The 22,435-nt window shown below is 36.2% G+C and overlaps 1 protein-coding gene across 3 annotated transcripts in view; it reads left to right on the forward strand.

The window, feature by feature from the left end:
- The first annotated feature begins 3,999 nt into the window (after positions 1 to 3,999).
- LOC131040504 (protein arginine N-methyltransferase 7) overlaps positions 4,000 to 22,435 on the forward strand; it is a 218,114-nt gene continuing 199,678 nt past the window's right edge. For all 3 annotated transcript variants that reach the window (XM_057973447.2, XM_057973449.2, XM_057973448.2), the window contains exons 1-2: positions 4,000 to 4,468; positions 17,747 to 17,984. In XM_057973447.2, the coding sequence (XP_057829430.2) occupies positions 4,125 to 4,468; positions 17,747 to 17,984 (582 nt within the window). In that variant the 5' untranslated portion in view covers positions 4,000 to 4,124. The remainder of the gene's footprint in view (positions 4,469 to 17,746; positions 17,985 to 22,435) is intronic.

Raw genomic sequence — 22,435 nt, forward strand, 5'->3', positions numbered from 1 at the left:
GGCACTAGCAAGATCAGACTCTACACTGGCACACAGACCACTGGCACCGGTAATGAAAGGAAGCATACCGACACAGAAGCCGACAATAATTTTTTTGTTAATATATTTTGTTTATTATTGTAAAATCATTGTAAGCCGACTTGGCAAGTTGTAAAATGACTCTTATATAAGAGAGATCATTATAGAACATTTTAATGAGAGATAGAGGAATGTAATTAGGCCAAATAAGGCAGACCTATTATGCGAATTATAGGTTAAGGGTTTATGTAAGAAGCAGAGCAGAAACTGGTACTGGATCTGGCATTATAGATGTTATTTTGAAGCAGTACAAGACACTGGATTTATATAATCCATTTTGTAAGTCAGTGAGACTTCCTATTTTGTATTTGAGCAGTGAGCTCTAGGCACTTGGCCATCCTGCATGTGCAGGCCCCTCTTGTAGCAGTAATATTCTCTTATTGGCCAGTAAGCGAATATTGTGGGTCACAAATCCCACTGAGGTTTTTCCCACACCGGGTTTCCTCGTTAAAATATTGTGTTATGGTGTATTTTTCATGTGGTTGCTTTTGTCTTTGTTTATTGGATTACTTTCTGTTTACCGGTACACAGTATTAACATGCTCTACATGTTTTAAGTTAAGAAAATCTTATAACCGGTTAGATATTGATTCACGCCCCCCTCTCAGTATTTGTGCTACTGAATTTTATCTACATGTTACCCTGTTGTTGACTTGAGGGATGTGTGTTCTTGATGTTTGGGGTTGCATTCAAAGATGTCATAAGTTGTTGTAGGTCCTCTCTATCTCCTAGATTGGACCTCTTTCATCTCAATGATATTTTGTTGCTGACATAGTGGGATCACTCTTTGACCCCTATTCTTGCCGACCTCATTGGAGTTTTTGTGATGATGTGGTTGGTATATATAGAAGATCAAATCAATTGCAAATAGAGTGGTGAGTAGTAGAACGTGGAAGAGGTGAAAGTGAAATAATAATAGTGTGTGGTGAAAGTATTAGAGCTATATTGCCAAATGGTTGTTTGAGGCAGTGGGTTAAGAGCAACTACATTTTAGAGAGATAGTTGGAGGTAGTGGTGATGTTGAAGGCTGGTTCATTGTAACTCATTTTTCATGTATCTTGCTAGAAGATAGTGAGTCTCCTCAGCAAGTCCTTTGTATCTAGCCCCAAGGTATTTAACCTTCTCTGGAAGTCCTTTTTTGGGAGCAGTGAGCTTCCTTAGGCATTGAGCCCTAAAAAAAAATATTGTAATAATTGTTCATATAGTGTAAGTTAGCTTTCACAATGTTTTTCTTCTTCTTGGATTTTCCACGTAAATCTAGTTGTCTCTTGTGCATGTGTGTTAATTGCTATCGATTAGATTAGGGTTTTTGGAATGTGAATCATGCTATAAGGTTTAAGTTTTGTTCAAGACTAATTCACCCCCCCTCTCAGTCTTAGGGTGTGTTGGACAAGATACACCACTCAAAATATTTGAAGATCTTATCCTTTCAAGGTATACCTTTGAGCAACTCTAATATGTTTAATATAGATTATTAATTAACAAGTTAGGGAGAATATTAACCAAACATGTAGAATCATCATCACTAGCCAAATTTTCAAGCTCAAAAGAAATGGAGTTGTCAAAATAATATATTGCCAATTCATTGTGCAACATGGGCATTATGATCAAATTTTTATTCCCTACTAAGATAAATACAATCATTTAAATAAAATTAAATTAAAACGAGGAGGACAATTAGACAATGACATAAAAACATAGACATTTAATGCAAACTCTAGAGTAAAGATCAAATTAGTTTTAGCCTTCATTTAGACAATACAAAATAAAAAAGCACTTTTTGATAAAAATAAACTAAATCCTAAATGTTGAATCCTAGGGGCTATAAGATTAGACAAGTTCACCAAAATGAGAATAAAAAGAAATTTTTTACAGGTTATTTGGGGTATCGATAAATACAAACACATACAAATTTCTTTTTGGGGTGTCTATAAATACAAATACACACCAACAATAAAATGAACATAGACTAAGGAGTTGAGCTAGTAATGCTAAACAAATAGGAGTTTGAAAATTCACAAGGAAGGTACACTTTGTTTAACATAATTTGCCACATAGGGATATTTTGTTGTAGATCATGCTTGGTGATCCAATCTAGGCATCTGGGCTCTACTATTATTAGGTTTAGAATTGTAATGCTTTAACAAATTGGTAGTTGTTTCACTCCTAGCTCTACTTGAATTTTTTAGTTATATAATTGATCCTCACATGTGTGACTTCCATCTAAAGTTATGGATTTCATACATGTGACTTTGCTTTGCAAAACTCTATTCACCATTGATATTGAATATTAGCAACATTTAGAGATACCATTGGAGTTGTGATATGACTGAACTACTTTTGTCAAACCCATAGAAATTTAGTGATTTAAACATGTTGGAGTAAAAGTCAAGAAAGCATTCAAGATGCCTAATCCATCACTATTAATATCAATGCTAACATTGAATTATGCTTTAATGTTTAAATGATAAAACTCTTTTATTGATGGATTTAGTTGATGAGTCTAGAATGAACTAGGGGTTGTTAATTTCTACAATACCTTGTCACATAACTTTGAATGTTTCCATGCTCAACTTAGTAAATAAAAACTAGTTGAAATGGGGTTGGCATGAGCTATAATTCAATTTAAATTTTATAGTTCAAAAGCCAAACCACAACTAAAATTTAAAAGCGTATCCATATATATATATATATATGTGTGTGTGTGTGTGTGTGTGGATTCAATTTGAATTAGAGAATGAAAAAATTGTAAAAACGTATCTATATCTTTGGAATGCATGGAGTTAGGTTCAATCAAGACTAATAACACTACCAAATTTTATGCAGAAATAGACCCCACTCATATATTGGTTATTGCATTTGGAATGAAAGGGTCAATATGAGCCAAAATAGAGAGAGAAAGTTCATGATATGTCTTTTTCATCTTAGACTCTTATTTTTGGAAGGAGTGTTTTAAAACAAGTAATAGAGTACAAATATCTTGGGATTGACTTCAACAAGAAGTTCGGTTGGAAAACTTGTAGAAGGTTTAGAGAACTTTGGTAGGTTGAAGACTGTTTGTATTGTAAAATAGAAGCAAAGGAACAAAGTTATGGTATTAAAAAAATCTTCAAATTTTTTTAGTCTCATAGTAATTATAGTGTTTCTTTATGAGTGTGAATTATGGGTTGGTAGAATTTTAAAGTTTAAATGGAGACAAATAGAGAGAACCCAAAAATACATGATCACAAGTAAATTCAAACGAAAAGCTTTGATTCCCTCTGAGATTATTTTATTGAAAATATACACCTTTCCCATTTAAACCATTTCTATGGTGTGTCTCCTAAGTTATTTTAAAAAAAATGAGCAAAGGGAGGCAAACAAATGGTCCAAGGTTATTGTTGAAGAAGTCTTTAAATGAGAGAAAGAAGTACTGGATGAGACAAAACATTAAGTGGATGAACAAACGACAAATCCACTTGAATACATGTCCATATAACAATAAAGAAAGATGTTTTTTCTATTGATGGATTTCACAAGTTTATGTGAAAAAAGACATTAAGGAGCAAGAAGACATACAGACTTGAGGAATTTAATGCCTTCCAAGATCATCAACAAAAAAAATTTATATAAAAGTCAAATGATTTATATCCCTTGAAGAGTAGAAAATCTTATAGTTTAGCGTGAAACCCTAGATAGAAGAGGTCAAAAGAACAATAGAAAGATAAAGCATTTTTTTCTAAAAATTGAATCAACAAACACATTATTTTACATTACAAAATTTAAAATATGTTTGAATTAAAATAAATAAATGTTTTAATAGTTTTTAAAAAATTAACAATTAAAAAAACAAAAAACTCAAACGACAAAATGTTTTAATAATTTTAAAAAAATGAACAATTAAAAAAACAAAAAACTCAAACGACAAAATGAAGTTTAGAATGATTTATTTTTGCGCCCTCAGACAGTTCTTCAAAATAAGCTGAAAATATTTCGTGAAAAATATATGCTCACATCCTTCAATGGATTGCAAATTGCAGAAGACTGAGAATACGATTGAGTAAATGAATGGGGTTTGCGCTCAACTTGCGCCATTTTCTTCTGAGAGACCTCCTTCTTACGAAACATAAGAAGACGCATTTTTCGTCTTCGTTTCCACAACTCTGTAAAAGAGAGGCAAAAATGGCCGCAACGGAGCAGCAGGCGTTTCAGCTGAAATTAAATCCGTTGACGGGAGAGTCTGAATGGGTGGTTATGGAGAAAAACCCTCGCGAACAAGAAGACGAGTCACTAAGGGATATAATGGCGCATACATCTTACTTGGACATGCTGAATGACACCGACAGGAATCGAGCCTATGACCTCGCCATTCGAAAGACAATACGACGCCCCTGCCATGTTCTCGATATAGGGTATTTATTATATTTTTTTCCCCTTCTTTACGCTCTTATTATTTTCAAAGTTTTGGGATTTTGATTCCTTGCGTCGCTCGCATGAGGTTCGAACGTTTGACCTGCCTGCTTTTCGTTAGGTTTTAAAAACATAGGAAAAGAACAGATGGAAAAATCCTTCACAATCCATTAAAATTGTCAATAATGCTAAGGAAAAAACTTTGTGCGTCACTGATGATGAGTCACAATCCATTTTAATTTTGTGCGCAGCCTATTTTACGCCGAGTTCGTGCTAACTTTTCGTGCATCGCATTGACACTCCAGACCCAACTTGTCTATTTATGTTAGACTGGGCTTGGTTTAAAACAATCTAAAGCATAAACAAAATAAATTAATATAGGTATTTGAAATATTTAAATTTAAAAGATAGTTAGAATAGTAATTTCGAGGTGTTTATGAAATTCAAGTTTCTCAGTATTTTTAAATAAATATCTTATACCAGTATTTTTAAAGAAATATTATTATATTTCTAAATATACATAAAACATGTATAGATAATTTTAAATATTTTATTGGAATGTTTGAAAAAGAGATTTAAAATATTCTACAAAACTTTTAACGTAATGATGAATTTGGTAAATTGAAATTAATTTTATAAATGACACTAATGTAAATTCCAATTACAATAATGTCAAAATTTATGAATTAAGTAATAGTGAATTTAAATCAAAATTCTTGTGATTAAATTACAGTAAAGTAAATTATCTTATTATTTTTATTAAAAAATCTATTTATTGCCATTCTACTCTTATATTAATAATGTTTTTCACTTTTCTTTATCTTTCAATGGTGTTTAAATTGCCACTATGTTCTGTAATAATATTTTTTTAAAAATAATTTTATCTATAATATATTAAAAATTGTTATGAAAGAGGTGATATATATCTATATATCTACATGCCATTACATATTCCTTGCTGTTACTATATGTTACATCTCTTAAAAAATCAGACATCTTAATATATATTTTGGGGAGTTAAATTTGATTAGTATACTCTCTAAAGCGGAAAAATATCAATAATTTATATCCGAGAATGAATGTTGATTAGTTGTGAACTAGTCCCAGTTTTTTTCTGGCTTTAAAAAATTTAGTCCCTTTAGGAGTAAGATACTAACCTTGAGCTGGCGTGCTGAATTTCAAACTATAGTGGGGGATGAAATGCGTTTGTGACAATGTGATATAGATATCATATACTTCAGATTTCTATCCATCATACGCTATACTTGGATGAATATGATGAACAGATCCACATAAAAATGATTATATTTTATCTGAAAAAAACTGTTCATGATTAGAACAAGTTTTTCTCTTATATCATACCAAAAAAATGATCATGTTTAGAACAGGTTTTTATCCTATATCATCCAAAATATATGGACATATATTTGTTCTCGACTGAAAGATGAAACCTATTTATGAGATCGGCTTGGATCAGATGAATAATTTTTTGTCATTTTGAATATAGAACTAAAGAAAAACCATTGCAGTTGCCAATAAAAACAAGACCAACAAAGCTATAAGAAAAAAAAGGATAAATTCACAGAATTAATATCTTAAAAAAATATTCCTCTCTATCAGAAAGATAGATTATAAGGCCAAGCCAGTGGACTAATTCATTGTAAGCTGCCGAGTTCTTGATTTGTTTGTTTGATAAAAGCAGGACCAATTCCCACATTATATATTGGTACATGTAACCGGTGAAGTATCGCCGCATTAAGTCGTTTATTTTGAAGTGCCCATTAATTTTCTTGAATACTTGTTCATCGTTGAGATAAAGTTCTAACTCAATGATATAACCTTATCTAACGCGAGAAAGTTACGTAGCATCTACATGTTTTTGATAAAGGGAAATTCAAATGGGTTTGCTTAATTAACTTCTTTATGTTATTGATATAAATATCCATACCTTATAGTTTCATTAGAGTACAAGTTCCTAACACCATTGCACATAAATCAAAGAAATTTCAGTTGTAGCTCATTAATTTTTTTGAGTGAATGAGCTGTAAAAACTAAAACCTGAAAATTGAGAGCAAACTGCACATAAATTGAACAGAAATACTCTGGTGCCTGCAAATTACTAAGGACAGCACACTAGTAAGTTTTAGGGTTTTAAATTGTAAATTTGTAACCTTTCCCTTATTTGGGTTTCAAGTATATTTAATTTGAATGTATTTTAAAGAGGGTTCTGTTCGTGTCTTATGTGGCGAGATTGCATCCAATGAACTCCCCAGCATGGAACTCCACACTGACACTCATCATCACATTGCTCTCCACTTTGCTTGGAAAAAATCATTAGAACAAGCTGTAAAAATCCCATGCCAGCTTTCAACGGAAAAAAGTAGTAACATGAAAATTTTGTCCTAAATTTCAATTTTGTAATGTAGGCGAATTAAAACCTAAAGTCATGGGTTTTACTACCTTCTTTTGTGAGTTTGTCAATTTTTTAAGAATAACTCGCGATGAGTTTTTTACATTACTTGGCCTTGAGTAATATAATGAGTTACTTGTGGCACCGATCAACACAATTACTTGCAAGGTTGGCAAATACTTGTCAAGTTTCGCAACTATGTTTGAAACACCTTAGCTTGGACACTTGTGCAGGGAAGCAAATTCTTCATGGGTGATTTGTGTTTGAGAGAAAAACTAGTCCAGGGAATGAAAGCGGCTTGTTTATGGGTGGTTTGTGTTTGAGAGAAAAACTGACTCGAGAAACCTTGCTTTAGAGAAAAACAATGGGAAATTCAACAAAAAGGATGGGGAAAACCCCACAAGTCCTTTGAGTTTAGGGATTTGGAAAGGAAATTGATGGGAATAAATGAATAGCAAACGAATGGGAATAAATGAATAGAAATAGAGCCTATAGCAGGCCTTGGCTGGATTGGATGCTCAAGCTTGGAATCTCACAATCTGCAACACACGTCAAAAATATGCCTGAGAATATACTGCTATATCATTTTTCATTTGCATATTTTATCACACCATCAGTGCTTTGTTTCTAATACATAAAACAATTGCTATATCCATTTGTATTTGCATATTACAACACGCCATGAATAAGGATAAAAGTAACTTGATAGGGCACATAGCATCGATGTTCCACTGAGTTTCCTGATGGGGGGATGGGGGGACGTGGAGACGGGTTTTAGGGACCAAGTGCCTGAGTTTGGGGACAATGGGGGGATGAAGGTGGGGAGGGGCAACGTTGATATACATATAGTACTTGAAAAAATAGTTATAAAAAGATGTATAAGAAGTACAACTTTGAATTTTCAAATGGAACTTTGGCAAATCAGTAAAATACTAAATACTACTAAAATTTGAAGTGAACATTTAACATTAACAATTTAACATTGAAGTTTGAACCATAGTTGAACTACTCGCCAAAACCAAAAACTCGCCAAGGCTCGAAAAAAAAACTCGGGAAAAACTCGGCTAGTACTCGACAAAAAACTCGGGAACTGAAAAAATTGCTTAAATTTAATTAGAAATGCATTTTTCATTGCAAAATTCAATGAGAAGATGCATCCAATGAGTCAATAAATGAGAACACAAAAGAAACAAGCTGAGTCTAGATATATTTAAATGCAAAGGAGGTACAAAATGACATCCTCATGAGGAATTTTGATGGCTGGAAGCAAAATAGTAAATAGTTTTTGTAAAACTAAAGGTAAATACATCATTACAATTACATCTTCCTCTTCCTAGCTCTAGTATAAGCTGGGGGAGAGGTAGAACTAGAGGGTCTAGTCCTAGAAGTCTGTTGTGGACGTGGCGTGACTTGTGAGTGTGATTGTGCCTCCTCGCTCAGTATGTCTGGCTCAGGCTGTGGCTCGTCCTCTATCTTGGATGAAGCTATGTCTCTACCTGCTTCTGGCATTGGCATCGAGCGCGAAACCAAATCCACCCCCCTCCTCCTCCATAGCCTGCCTCTCCAAATCAATGATGTCATCCTTTGTAAACAATGGAGGCTGCTTTTGTGATGTCCAATCATTGTAAGGATCTATATCATCCATGTCAATTGGACCACCTACTGCTTCCTCTACTTTCCTTACGCGCAATCTAAGATTATATTGCACAAAGACAAGGTCATTGAGGTGTTTCTGCGCTAACTTGCTCCTTTTCTTCGTGTGGATGGCTTCAAACAAGCTCCAATTGTGCTCACAATTAGATGAACTACAAGGCTGACATAAGATTCCGAGGGCAAATTTTTTGAGATTTGGGGTATTTCTACCCCAACTTTGCCACCCAGCATCTGCAAAATAAAAAAATTTGAAAAGTTAGAAAGCAAAGAGAAAAGCGAAAACATAATTTATCAATTTATCAATCACTTTAGATCCCAAAATCCAAATGGCAAATGTTATACCTGGGGTTTGAGGGGTTCTTCCTCTTATGGCCAACTCTGAAGAGAATAGCTTACCCCTTGCTTCCTCATAATTTTAGAGTTCGGCCACAATGAGGTCTCTCACCTCAACCTCGGGTATCATCCTTTGAATGCATGTAGTGAGGCCCTCCATGGCCTCTCCATTAGGATTTGAGTAAGAACCCCCAAACTTAAAACGAGGGTTGAGGAAGTACCCTGCTGCATGAATGGGTTGGTGGAGCTGATTGTTCCACCTCTTATCAATAATTTCCCAAATGGGATCAAATTTGAGTCTATCCCCCTTGTAGTAATTTTTGATAGACTCTTTGGTCCTATCCATGGCATCATAAATATACCCCATTGGGTTTTTATCCCCATCTACCAAGCGGAGAACTCTAACCAAGGGCTCTGACACCTACAATTGAAAAATACAAATTACAAAAAGATTAATTAATGAAGTTACAAATTAGTAATGAGAGACTTGAATTAAGAATAATTAAAAATTCAAGTTTTGAAGTCACCTTCACAATCTCTGCAGCCCTTTGTGCAAAATGGTTGTCGAAGACTATGCATGCAACACCCTCTCCTTCAACCTTTTTCGACTAAGGTGAGTCTAGCCATGCTTGACTCACAAACATTTGTTTCAAAGAAGTCAATGCAGCAAGAATGCTTTGCAGCGTCAAGAAAATCGTTGCAAACCTTGTGACACTAGCTCTCACCAAATCTCTCCCTTGGGTGTGCTCTCTCATCAAATGTAGAACCCAAGGTTGATTGTAAATATATTTCGTGATCCTCCTTGCATCTTCCACAATTGTAGTCACCCAATCGAGTTTTCCTATGTCCTCCAAAAGAAGGTCAAGGACATGTGTTGCACAAGGTGTCCAAAAAAGAGTGGGGTGCCTATCTTGGAGGATTCTACCTGCAAAAGAAGAAGTTATTTTTAAGAAAGATACAACCAAGAAAAACAAAGCCATAACAAATGAAAATATTGCTAAAGGTGATAATTCAAAAGGATTCTACCTACTGCCACATATGTTGCTGCATTATCTGTGATGATTTGCACTACATTCTCTACTCCCACCTCCATGACAATGTACTCCAACATTCTAGCCAATGTTTCTGCATTTTTCACCTTTCTGGAGGCATCAACCGATTTCAAGAACACCATATTGTCCTTGCAAACAATCAAAAAATTAATGATGGTGCGGTTTTCGCCATCTGTCCACCCATCAGAAAGAATGGTGCAACCATATTTTCTCCATTCATTTATTTGGTCCTCCACCACTTCTTTTGCCCTATCAACTGCATTTGTGAGCAACCTACAAAAACAAATTGAAATTAGGTCTTAGTACACAATTTTGATTTAATAAACAAGAAATCTAAAAAACAATTAACAATGAAATCAAGTGGACTATTTACTAACCTCCCACTCAAATCCTTGCGAGAAGGGGCCTTGTACCCCTTTCTTGAAACTATCATTGTGGTCACCAAATTCAGCCAATAAGGATTGTCTGCCACATTGAATGGGATGTTGTTGAAGTACCAAAAATCAACACATGCAATGTCTGTTTTCTCATGTGCCTCCCTATTCCATCCAGTGGCCTCTAATGATGGCTATGCTCCAGGTGTGCTCTTGGTCACAAAATAACTACCTATGGACTGTGTCCCTGATGGTGATGTAGCAGTGCCAGGTCCTCTACTAGAAGAAGTAAAAGTGATGGGCAAGGTGGTGCTGGGTTTGCGGATACGTGGGCCACGACAAGAGCCCACTATGCCTTGAAGTGCTTCTTCTTCTTCTTCAATGTCAATAGAAGCACCTTGAGAATCAGCTATGGCTGATCTCATGGCTAGTTTTGCCCTCTCCCTTTGCAATTTCTTCTTTTCCCCAGCTGAAAGCAGGGTATTCATTTCTCTTTTTATTTCATTATTGGTCCCAATGCATTCTCTAGCATCATGCTTGTCTATGCCTGCAAGGCGGTATTTGAGGTGGTTTATGCCTTCATGAAGTATTTTTTCACATTTTATGCAAATCACTGTCCCAGGATTCGGTTCTTCATAGGCATACCTCCAAGCCCTATCTCTAGCACCTTTAGGACGGGTGCCTACATATCCAGATGGGCATGGTTCTAGTGGCCAATTAGAATTTGCCATAATTAATGGTTAGTTAACCTACACATACAAAGTGAAAAAAGAAAGTTAATATTTTAGTTAAACAATTTAACAAACTATCTAAATTAGTTGAAATAATTTTATACATCATTCAAAGTTTAAAAAAAAAAAATACTATTAGGGTTTGATTTTTTTTTTGAAAAACTAGAGATTCTTAAAAAAAATAGTGAAAAATTCAACAAAACTTGTCAAAAATAGTGTTAAATCTTCTTACAATGACTCAAAAAGATTTTTGACTACTTAGGAATGATTTTCTATTCATCTAGATGCAACAAAAAATAAATAAAATGTTTTAAAAAAGCATAGAAAAAAATAAGAAAACCTACTTGGGAATCTGTTTTTTTTTGAAAAACCACCTCAAATCCACTTCAAATCCACTTGGAATTGGCAAGAATCGGTGGAAATCACCTTGCAAAAGTGTTGGAGTGTGTTTTCCCCCTTCTCAGCAAAAAACCCAACTCAAAATGATGAAATAAACTCACTTTTGGCCGTTTTCAAAACTCGCCGAGTACTCTGCGAGTGTTCCAACTATGGTCTTTGAACAATGAAAATGTCAAATTCGAAACTTATATTATATTCAAGATTTTATAAAGATGATTACTATGAGTAATCAGTAAAATGATGTCAAAATAACAAAATATAGTGAAGGGAGGCCTCTAATCATACCCAAACTCCTCATCACTATAACTACTGGACTCCACATCGTGAAGTTCTACCAAACTAATACCAACAAGCGTTGCCTTTGTAACTGTAGCATCCTCATCAATCTGTGTTGGCTCTACATCCCATTGTGTTACTGAACTCTCTTTGTACACATGTGTCTTGCGGTCAATAAGATACAAAGAACTATGTACAACCACAAGCTTCTCTGCCCTGCTAGAACTAATTTTGTTCTTCTTAAGAGAGTGGATGCAGCTATAAGTAGACCAATTCCTTTCAGCAATTGAAGAACTAGAAACTTGAGATAGAAATCAAATGGCTAGAGTGGTAGTCAAAAAAAATGGTCCATGGCAATCCCATTGCAAAACTCTTGTGCCATAGTTGCCATATCCATCTTGGCCACCTTAGAATAACCCCAAAGAGTGGCAAATTTGGTCCACTTAGTAAGAATGATGTTGGCCTCTATAAGATCATATATCTTCTCAAGGGCCCTAAAGAACCTTGCCTTCACCTCAACATCTTGTATTAGTGTAACTCTGCCAAGCTTATGCTTGTACCACTAAGGGTTCAATGCATAGGTAACCATGTGCAGGGGAGTGTTGAGCTTCTCCCATCTCTGATGAATGATTGGTTGAATGTGCTCATTGAAAAATGCTAATGTGGGGTCCTTCTTCAGCACGACAACCCTCATTTGGTCAAGCATAGAATCAATGCTCTCATACACCTCTTCAAGGCTAGGTGCATCGACATCCACATATCTAATGACCCGAAAAATTGAAGTAATGATGGAGACTATATATTTTGCATCACCCCAAAAAGCATCGCTCTTCACTGTATACTTCACTCTCCTCCCCTGCTTTGTCTTGGACTCGGCCCATTGTTTCCATTCTGTTGTCATAGCCATTAGTTGCAATGCCTCTTGCAACTCAATCATTCTATCCAAGAGACTGAAATAGGATGCATAACTAGTCTCAATGGGTTTTAAGAACTCCTTCTTAGAGAAGCTCCTGAAGAGTGCATGTGAAGTGTGGTGGTTTTAAATAAACATTTGCACATTTCTAGCATCATTGACCATTGCTTGGATCTAGTCAATTTTTCCCATGTCCTTGAGTGCATTGTTCATGTCATGTGCACAACAAGGAGTTCGACAAATATGTCTTTAAGCTGTCTCAACTAATTTCCCTGTAGCTTTGCACACATGAGCCACATCTATCACTACTTGGAGCACATTTTGTGGCCCAACCTCCTCAATAGCATCCTTGAGGATTTGAAAGTGAAAATCAGCATGTTTCTGATGCCTTGAACAATCAACTACCTTAAGAAAATATGGGCCCTCACTACATGTAACCATGATATTGATGAACGGACGTGTGTAATGTCTGTCCACCCATCCATGACTATATTGTATCCACTTCTCACCCAACATTCCTTCATTGTCTCCATAACACATTTATCTTGGAATAGTTCTTATCCAAGATTTAGGTCCTCAATTTTGTCTCCCTTGGTGGCACATATGATGTTCCTCCCCTTGCTACCATTGCTATTATCTCCTTATAATAAGGAGATTGAAATGGAATGCCATTGGTAAAGAAGAATTCTCCAATGGCATCATCTATATCATCCTTCAATTACACATTGAATAAATCAGCTATGGGGTTACTAGCGTCACTTGTCAGTTTGTGCTATCCCTTAGCCTATCTTGCATGGGCCCTTGAAGAAGAACTTGGCATCTCTACTACTCTCCTCTACAAAGTATAAGTAGAATTTTGTGGCTGGTTTTGATGAGCTTGCGGCCTACTAGACAAAGATGCAGACATAGGTGTAGCTGCATTGTCATTAGTGACACACCATAGCTTGTATATCTCAGCTTTGTATTTCAGGTTTGTCGGTCACCCCAAAAAATCACATGCTTCCACACCTTTTCCTCGAATATGAAGAAGGTGGGCATTAACTCTAGTAATGCTGCCATAAATTCAAGTGCACAAAAGTTGCACTTCCACAAAATTGTGCCCCTAGATGTTCCAGTCTTGCTCGACAATTTTGTTGCAAATTGTTTTAGAGGAGACTTATGAACAAAAAGACGCTTAGCATGCTCTACCAGTAATGTGGAGGGGCAATTTATACTTGCAGCTGCACTTGCCATGGAATAGTGTTTTGGGTTTTAGGTTCAGCCTCATGGTCACCCCTCTTAGCCTCAGGTATTATCAGATTCAGTCATTTCATTGTGAATCTCAATCTCATCCTCACTCATGCCATGAGAACTCATTGTGACATTGCAATAAACAATATAAATTTAAAATTTATAAGTTTATGATTCTTAAATTAAAATTCAAACTAGCCTTTGTCGATCAAGGATTTCACTTTTGTTTTTCTTACTTCAAATTGCACGAAGCGTAGAAGTAGAGGTTACACAAGTTTCAGCCTAATTTGACATAATTAAAAATAAATTCTCAATGCTAAATCTTAATACAAATTGACAATATGAACAAACACTAAACACTGAATATACACTTGCAGCCATGTCTATGAAACGAAGACTAAAATTAAAATTTGAATATGAAAATAATAAAAAAAATAAAAAAACTGTCATATAATCCTACCTCGTGCTTGAAAAATCCTTCCAACTTGGTGTAGAATCCCATTTCTTCCTCTTCTTCTTGCTCTTTCTCACTCCTCTTGCACTTGCAGCACTTCAGTCCCACTTTTTCACTCCTTCACTTACTCTTTTGCTCCTCTTCAACCTAGCTGTTGAAATGAGATTGTGAGTAAAAAATGAAGAATTTGGAGTGTTTTATAGAGTTTAGAAGCCAAGGGGTGGCATTGGCCATTAGGGTTCAGCCTTGGGCTTTGGGATCGAGGCAAAAATAAGAATGTTTAATTTTTTTTTCACTTTTTGGGCTGTCCCAGCAGGGGAGATCTCTGCACATTCCTGGGACTGTTGAGGGAGGCCTGGCCGTCTCCAATACGTCTTGTCAGCGGTGGCAGTTCGGAGAGGGGATGTTTGCTCTCCGTCTTCAAAACAGATGCAATTTGGGGGGAACGTGTCCCCGTGGTTCATGGCATAGTACCCTATTATATACACTGTATAATCATCATCCCACTGCTTTATCATTTTCGTTGGCACATTACATCACTTCATGAATAAAGGATATACAATAACATATCTAATAGGGTACATAGTACTCTCTTTTACCAGTTGTCCTTTCAATTTAATGTGTATTTGGGCATCAATATTTTATAATCCTAGAGCTTGTGCCCACATGGCTCACTTAGCAAAATATGTAACTTTTAATAATCCTGGTGGCTTAAAACATTAAATTAATACAGTTGATTTAGGAAATATTTGATATTGAATTTACACTCGCACAAGAATTTCACAACTTTGATAACTCATTGGGACACTTTGTCAATGTTTAGTTTCCAACATTGACTCAATGTAGGGCTTGTTTTTGGGAGATAATTGCAAAAACAATTTTTTCTTCAGAAAAATGCATCATATATTACGTCAAATGACAAAGAGCACACAATTTACATTTTCATCTGTTCTTGGAGATTCACCTCAGACAATAATTTTAGATTGTTGAATGATTTCATTTTGTTGTGCCACTATTGGTTTAACTGTGTGAATGGTTCCAAGTTATCTCTGCGCCCTGTTTTAGTGTTTATAAATAAGGTAAACATAAATTTGCTTCTGAATATAGCCCACTAAATTCTGCCATTTAGGGTTTTGTTCCCTCTGTATTTCTTAGAATCCAGCTTCCAAAAATTTTATGGACAACTCGTCAAGTTTTATCAAGAAATCAGCCAAGGTCTTCAGTCTTTGCCCCCATGCTGAAATTAGTGCCTACGGCTACACCATAAGGATCAGAAACCAATTTGTGGCTGTCCAACTACAGTTTGAGGCCGAGCCTTTTGGTCATCACTTTGCAGTCCATCATAGTGATATTGTTAATTCAAATCTTGAAATTCTGTAAAATAAATTTTAGTCCCATGTATATCAAGACCTCTTATTCTATCAAGTGATGAATGAGGTCAGAATTGATGATGTCTCCCACTATTCTTATCTTCACATTATATTTTAGTCTCAATGGAGTAATTTGCATCATGGGTAAACAAAGGAGACAATTAGCTTTTTGTTTGCCTTGGTCTTCACTTGTGCACTTTTCCTCCTCTATTTGTGCTGCTTTATTATTATTTCCTGCACTCTGCTAATGATTTTTGTTCATAAATTCAATCACGTGGATCCTTCTTGTAGCCTTAAGCATCTGTCGCTTAGACCAAAGCTCTTTGCAACTAAAGGAAAGCTGTTTTGAGCATAAACCAGCAAGGCTGGAAGGGTGCACTGTTTTTCCTTTTGAATTTACAAAAGAAGTAAGAAATGATTTAGATGTTCCATTACCTTTTAGCTCTTTAATTGTTAGATAAGTTTGTAAGATTGTCCTTATATATGGAAACTTATAACAACCTCTGATTAAGATTGTGCTTGTTGAATGACTTCAATAGTAGATAGCTTTAAAGTCTTGCAATTGTCCATATGGATTTTGCCAATCCTCATGCAGATAACAACCACATAGGGTCAGAACCATTTAGCAGCAGGCTGGATTGAAATGAATTCCCTTAAATGATATGCCAAAATGCCTTGCTGTTTCTTGTTTTAGAGTACTAAAAAGCAGTCTTTTGAGTATGAGCTCTAAATTTATGGGAGAGGGCTGTTACAAATTAGTCCCAAGTGGACATGTTTTGGTTGTCACTCCCTTACCACTTTGAGCCCTGATTTATTCATTTACCACCTCTCAAAAATTAACCCCTTAAGATGCAAAATGGAAAACTGAAGTTCTGGTAATCCTCCTTAGGTTTAAATTGGACAAATGGAAATGTTGACTCTCCAAGCAGTTAATTTAATAATTTGGTGATTAGGAATTAAATTATATGCCATGGTATTTGTTTCATGCAACATTTTCTCTTTGTTTCTCTTGGTTGCTTTGGTTACCAGAAATCGGTTCACTCCTATGAAGGTTTCACACAAAATGGATGTTCTCATGATCACGATTTTTAGCTTCCCTCTTCTAATTGAGGGCTTTACTGACCATTTTCTGCGCTACTACTTCAGTCTCCTAATCCACTTCTGTTTTCTGCCACAATAAATGTATGTTTGAACTAATGTGTTTGCTGGTCCCCCTTATGTCAACCAACAAAGTGTTTATGACTTCTATAGAACTGCAATTTCTGATTTTCAGTTATTTTCCCTGAGAGTTGCTAATAATGGAGCCATTATTAATATCCATACTTAAGGCCACTTAAGTACTTCTAATATCACTGTTATGAGTGCAAGTGTAAACCTGCTGCTATAATTGTTGTAAATCCCATGACAGAAACTGTAGGTCTGAAGACATTTCTAGATTTGAACTAAACAAGCAAATACTAAGATTGCTTAACAATGGGAAAGAAATTGAACTTTATTTATTGAAGCATGAATTCAGTCAGTACCTAGAAGATGAATCCTGAAGAAGTTATGGGCACCAAGTCTGGTGAATACCCTCCAGGAGTATATTCTTGGTCAAGACACAATATCTATAGATCTGTACGCAAAACCACTTCTATCTAAGTGTGCCCATGCCTGATAGCCCATTTATACCCAATCCTTTTCAGGGTCTTTTTTTGTTTTGAATGTGGGATGACTAGGCTTTATCTAGAACTTCGTGGATGAGCAGAATAAAATAATTGACAGTATAAAGTTCATTAACTAATAGAAATTATCAGTGACTATTGAAATTCTAATGACCAGCATAAAGTACCAATAACCATTACCGAAGCACATCATCTTCAGACACTATGGCATAGAACTCTTGAATCTAGTCTGCCAAAATGAATCTTTCTTGATATTTAGTCATTTGAAAAATTATGAAGCCAAAACTGTTAATCAGTTTTCTGGAAATTATGTAGTAGGCCATATTCATGAGGGTGAATTTTATTCATTTTATTTTCTCTCTTATGTTACCTTTTTTACTTTGTAATCTTCAAGTGCTTAAAAGTAGCAGTGTTCTCACAGTGCAGGCAGTGGCTTGTTGTCCATGATGTCTTTACGTGCCATGAGAGAAATTGTTTCCTCACCTGAAAATCTTCCAAAAGAGGGTCTCGTCACGGCTTGTGATTCTTATCTTCCAATGGTAAAAGTAGCTCAGAAGGTTTTGCAGCTGAATGGAATGGATGATGGAATACATCTTATTCACAAACGGTCTGATGAATTACAAATTGGTCTTGACTTGCCTTGTCGTGCTGATGTTCTAGTAAGGAATCTTCAAATAATAAATTGCTTTCTTCAAAATTTTTAGGCATTTTAGAGCAACACGACATAAAATATATGATGCTACAATCTTTGAGTTTGAATTGAATGCTCTATGTTTACAAAGTAAAAAATAACTATGAGGAGGCTCCTTATGGTTGAACTATGAAAATCTCAATCAGGTAGGGTATGCATATAAGGGAAAATAATTGCTTCTCTACTTTGTGCTATAAGGTATCCAAATAAACAATTGAGAAAGTCATACTTGCTTTGTGCTATACAGGCACAAAAAGTTAGCAATTCATATCACGTGACACCAATTTATTTGACCAATCTCTGAATTGAATGCAAGAAGCTGTTTTATAACATGAATATGGGTTGAATGTGTTCTTAAACAGCTGTGAGATGACTTTCAGGGTACACATGTATAGTAGAACTTTAGCAGGAATAGCTGATTGTAGAAATAAACAAATAATAGCTATGGATTTCTGAGTTCAGATGCCTTCATTACTTCAGTTTGTCTGTACAATTATAGAAGCATTCCATTTACATGGCATTGACACAGTAAATTGAAACTGTAGATGCCTTCATTATTTCAGTTTGTTTGTATAAATTATAGTAAATGGAATTTAAAATCACTTGGGTTCAAAATAGGAAAAACACAAGAAAAATATGGCAAAGTAAATAACACTAAAATACTCATCAAAATACAGAAAAACAATTGCTATTGTTATTTCCTGCCAAATATAGTGTGTAGAAAGAGAAACAAAGTTTAAAGTAAAACATATATGAAGTTTCAATGTTTCCAATTAATCTCACTGTTTTTCACATGGGCTCTATGACAGGCTTCTTTAACTAAAGCCTGCGTGATAATGTTCTTGTAGGGGATGCAGTTCTCTAATCATGGCCATTATGGCTCCATGTTGGAAGATTTTTTTTTGTTTTATTGGTCGGTAATAATGATTGACTTTATTAAGAGATCGGGTTTTTGAACTGGCCCAAACCAGGTGGGGCTACATCTAGGGAGTCTCCTCCCCAAATAAAAACACACAAAGGTGTCTGACCACAAAGTAGGTCAATGGTTACATTACAGACTTAATTCTACCCTTCTCATGAGAGCGAAGAGTCATACTGAACCCTTCTACCTTAGCTCTCTTTTCTTTCTTTCTTTTTACCTCTGTCCATCCTCCCTCCTGCTCCACATCTTTCAGCAGCTTCAGATCGGAATCTCCCAACATATTCTTCCCCCTTACCTCTGCACTTTGAAAACAGAGTTGAACCCCATTATTCTCCGGTGCGCTGCAAATCTCTTTCTTCGAACAAGAAAGAGCTCCCAATTTCTGAGGGCAATCGCTACCTACCATATCAGCACAACTGGCAGTATTAACATTATCTGTCACCACAGCCCCAGAACCTCCTGAATTCACTTTAATAATTGCCAAGCACTCCGGTGGGCCAGAGCTTTCTGGGGTCTCCATCTCTTCTTCACTAGCTCCAATCTCTTCACTCATGACTAGAGAGATTCTATGCTTCTCATCCACTTTCTCCACCGTATAATGAAGAGGGGTCACCTCCTTCCACCTGGTAGTAGATTTCTCCACTCTACTCCTGTCGCAAAGGGCAGCAGTATGACCTGTTTTGAAGCATCGCCTGCATCTGAATGGAACTCCTTCAAAGTCCAAGAGCTGCACCCAACTTCCCTTTGAAGTTTCAATAGAAATTTCTGGTGGAAGACCTTTGGAAACATCCATTTCCACCAAGTTCCGAGCATAAGTAGTATGCAATAAATTTAAAGAGCCTTCATCAACCAACAAAAATCTACCCAACGAGTTCCCAACAGCTCCAAAACAGGAGTCAAACTAGAACTGCATGGGGAGGTTTGGAAGCCTAGCCCATAGAGGAATTCGATCAAAAGATTCAGAAATGGGGTTAAAAGCTGGATGCCATGGTTTCAGCATCAAGGGCCGAGACCCATTTGTGGAGGTCACTTAAGCTCGGCCAAAGCCCTCTAAAATGCCCAATAAGCCCCAAGCCTGAGAAAACCTTTTCATTACGGTCCACTTCTTTCTTTACCTCCTCAGACAGACACACAGTGAATAGGTTTGGCTAACGAAGTCTCAATATTTGTTGAATCATTGCCCTTCAACCAAACCCCTGCCTAAAGACCGGACCTTAACCCCTGCTCAGAACCCTTCCCATTCCATTTTGAGCATCCTTCACCTGCCCTAAACCCACTTGAGGGCCAAAACCCCTGCCCTTTCCACCCCGCATCTCTACCCTTGCCCGCATCATTGAGGATGCCATGATCCTTTCATCCTTGCTCGGAAGCCACAACACAACACGCTCCCGCATGTTGCCCTGCCGCACCACAGATGCCTGCAAACCACGCCCACCCCAAGGAAGACCATCTGTAGAATATCCCCAACCATGCTGAGACCTAACCGCCGGAGTATCCCGCCACGACGAAGCATGCCTAGCACGCGGAAAACCACATGCAAAAAGACTTTGCCCTTGCAGAGCCCTAGCCCCAGAAGCATCTCGCAACGGTCTCATTGCAAAATTCCTTACTTTTTCTATGTTGGAAGATTTTCTTGATATAAGTAAAGATTATATATATGCATATGAAGTATATAATATCAAAATTCCCTATTCAGATCACATGTATCTGATTCATGCCTAGCACGCGGAAAACCACATGCAAAAAGACTTTGCCCTTGCAGAGCCCTAGCCCCAGAAGCATCTCGCAACGGTCTCATTGCAAAATTCCTTACTTTTTCTATGTTGGAAGATTTTCTTGATATAAGTAAAGATTATATATATGCATATGAAGTATATAATATCAAAATTCCCTATTCAGATCACATGTATCTGATTTGGATGTGTACAAAATCTTTTTATGGGTCAAGTATGAACATAGATGAAATTCTTATGATATAAAACAGATATTAACGAGAAATACTATAACTCTGATAGATGAGTCCATGAGACATGATTATAGTCCATTAGCATAGGACACATAGCTTATAAAACGGCAAGTGACCCGTATCTTCAATGATCTGTCCTGTTGAGAGAGTAGTGTTGCTTGCGATTATGAGGGCTGGCTGTTGATCTTCCTTCCCCATGCACATGGTATTCTGTACTTGGTCCTTCCCTTTATCCACTTTGTAAAGCTTCCTAGTGGTCCATATGGTCCATAGAGACTGTAAAATTGCAGAAGCTGAAGTTAATGTTAATTGATGAATTTTCTGGGTAGTGTCTTGCTGAAATTGTTGAGCAGCCAACAAGTAATCTCTTCTCAGCGTTTTATTGTTCTGGATCCTCTCAATTGTCCGGAATCATTTCAACAAGTCTTGTGAGTAATTGTAGAGTTTTTAAACACTGATTGGATGTTAGCTATGTATGCGATAAATTTCTAATTACGTTTTCAAATGAGATCCACTAGACTTATGTATGCACTCATTTTGGAACAGGTTGCTGAAGAAATTACAACTATCATTTGTGAATATTTAATGAATTTTGTGAGGCTTCTTTAGAAGACTTGGAAAAGTGAATGAGATTCTGAGAAGGCCATGGCTTCCTCCTTTTTTTGAGATTGAATCTTAGTGAGGAAGAATTGGTATGTCAAAGAGAGAGCATTGCTCTGAAATATGATGGGGGAGGTTATGGAGAAAGGGCATTTTCAAGCCATACATGCAACAAGAAACATGCGTATAAAGCTTTGTGCAGCTATCATGATCCCCTCTTAATTGTTGATCCTTATGAGTAATAACTTTAAACTCACTTTGATATATGAGAGTATCTATTGTCAATACATGAACATGGTCTGAACTTTTGACTGTTGCAATGAAATAAATTGTAGGACCAAAATTTATGTAGCAGATGGATTTACTTTCACAATTAATTACAATCAACAAATTTAAATTTCATGATCATATGTTGCCCTTAGTTGTTTCATGACAAGTAGTGGATTGATATGTGTACCATTTTGCATGAAGGCATTTTTAGATAGAAATCTTTTAATTTGCTTGTGTAGAGTTGAAAATTGCATGCTCCACACTTTTCACTTTATTTTCTTGCACTCATTTTGGTGTTCAAGTTGTTACAAACCCATTCCTTGTTGTTTCTGCTCCTCTGTCGTCAAGGACTCTATTGTGCTCATGCTGGTGAGCATGGTCACTAGTGCGTCTTGTGCTAGCTTCCAGTTAGAATTTGAATGCAGATTCCCTTCAAAGACCTATATGCTTATCCTAGCGATTTTTCTAATGGTCTATCAATCCCTCTTGCTTCCATGCTTCCTCTTGGCTCTCTAACCTTTCTTTCTCTCTTTCTTGCACATACTAAGTTTTTCTCTCAAGTTCCATGCTAAATTTTCCTCTCAAGCTCTGTGCTAAGTTGTCTGAGCTCTCTATCCTCAAACCTATATTGTTGAATATCAGAGCTCCATTAACTGATCCC

The sequence above is a fragment of the Cryptomeria japonica genome, chromosome 9 (genome assembly GCF_030272615.1).
Source record: "Cryptomeria japonica chromosome 9, Sugi_1.0, whole genome shotgun sequence".
NCBI classification, from domain to species: domain Eukaryota; kingdom Viridiplantae; phylum Streptophyta; class Pinopsida; order Cupressales; family Cupressaceae; genus Cryptomeria; species Cryptomeria japonica.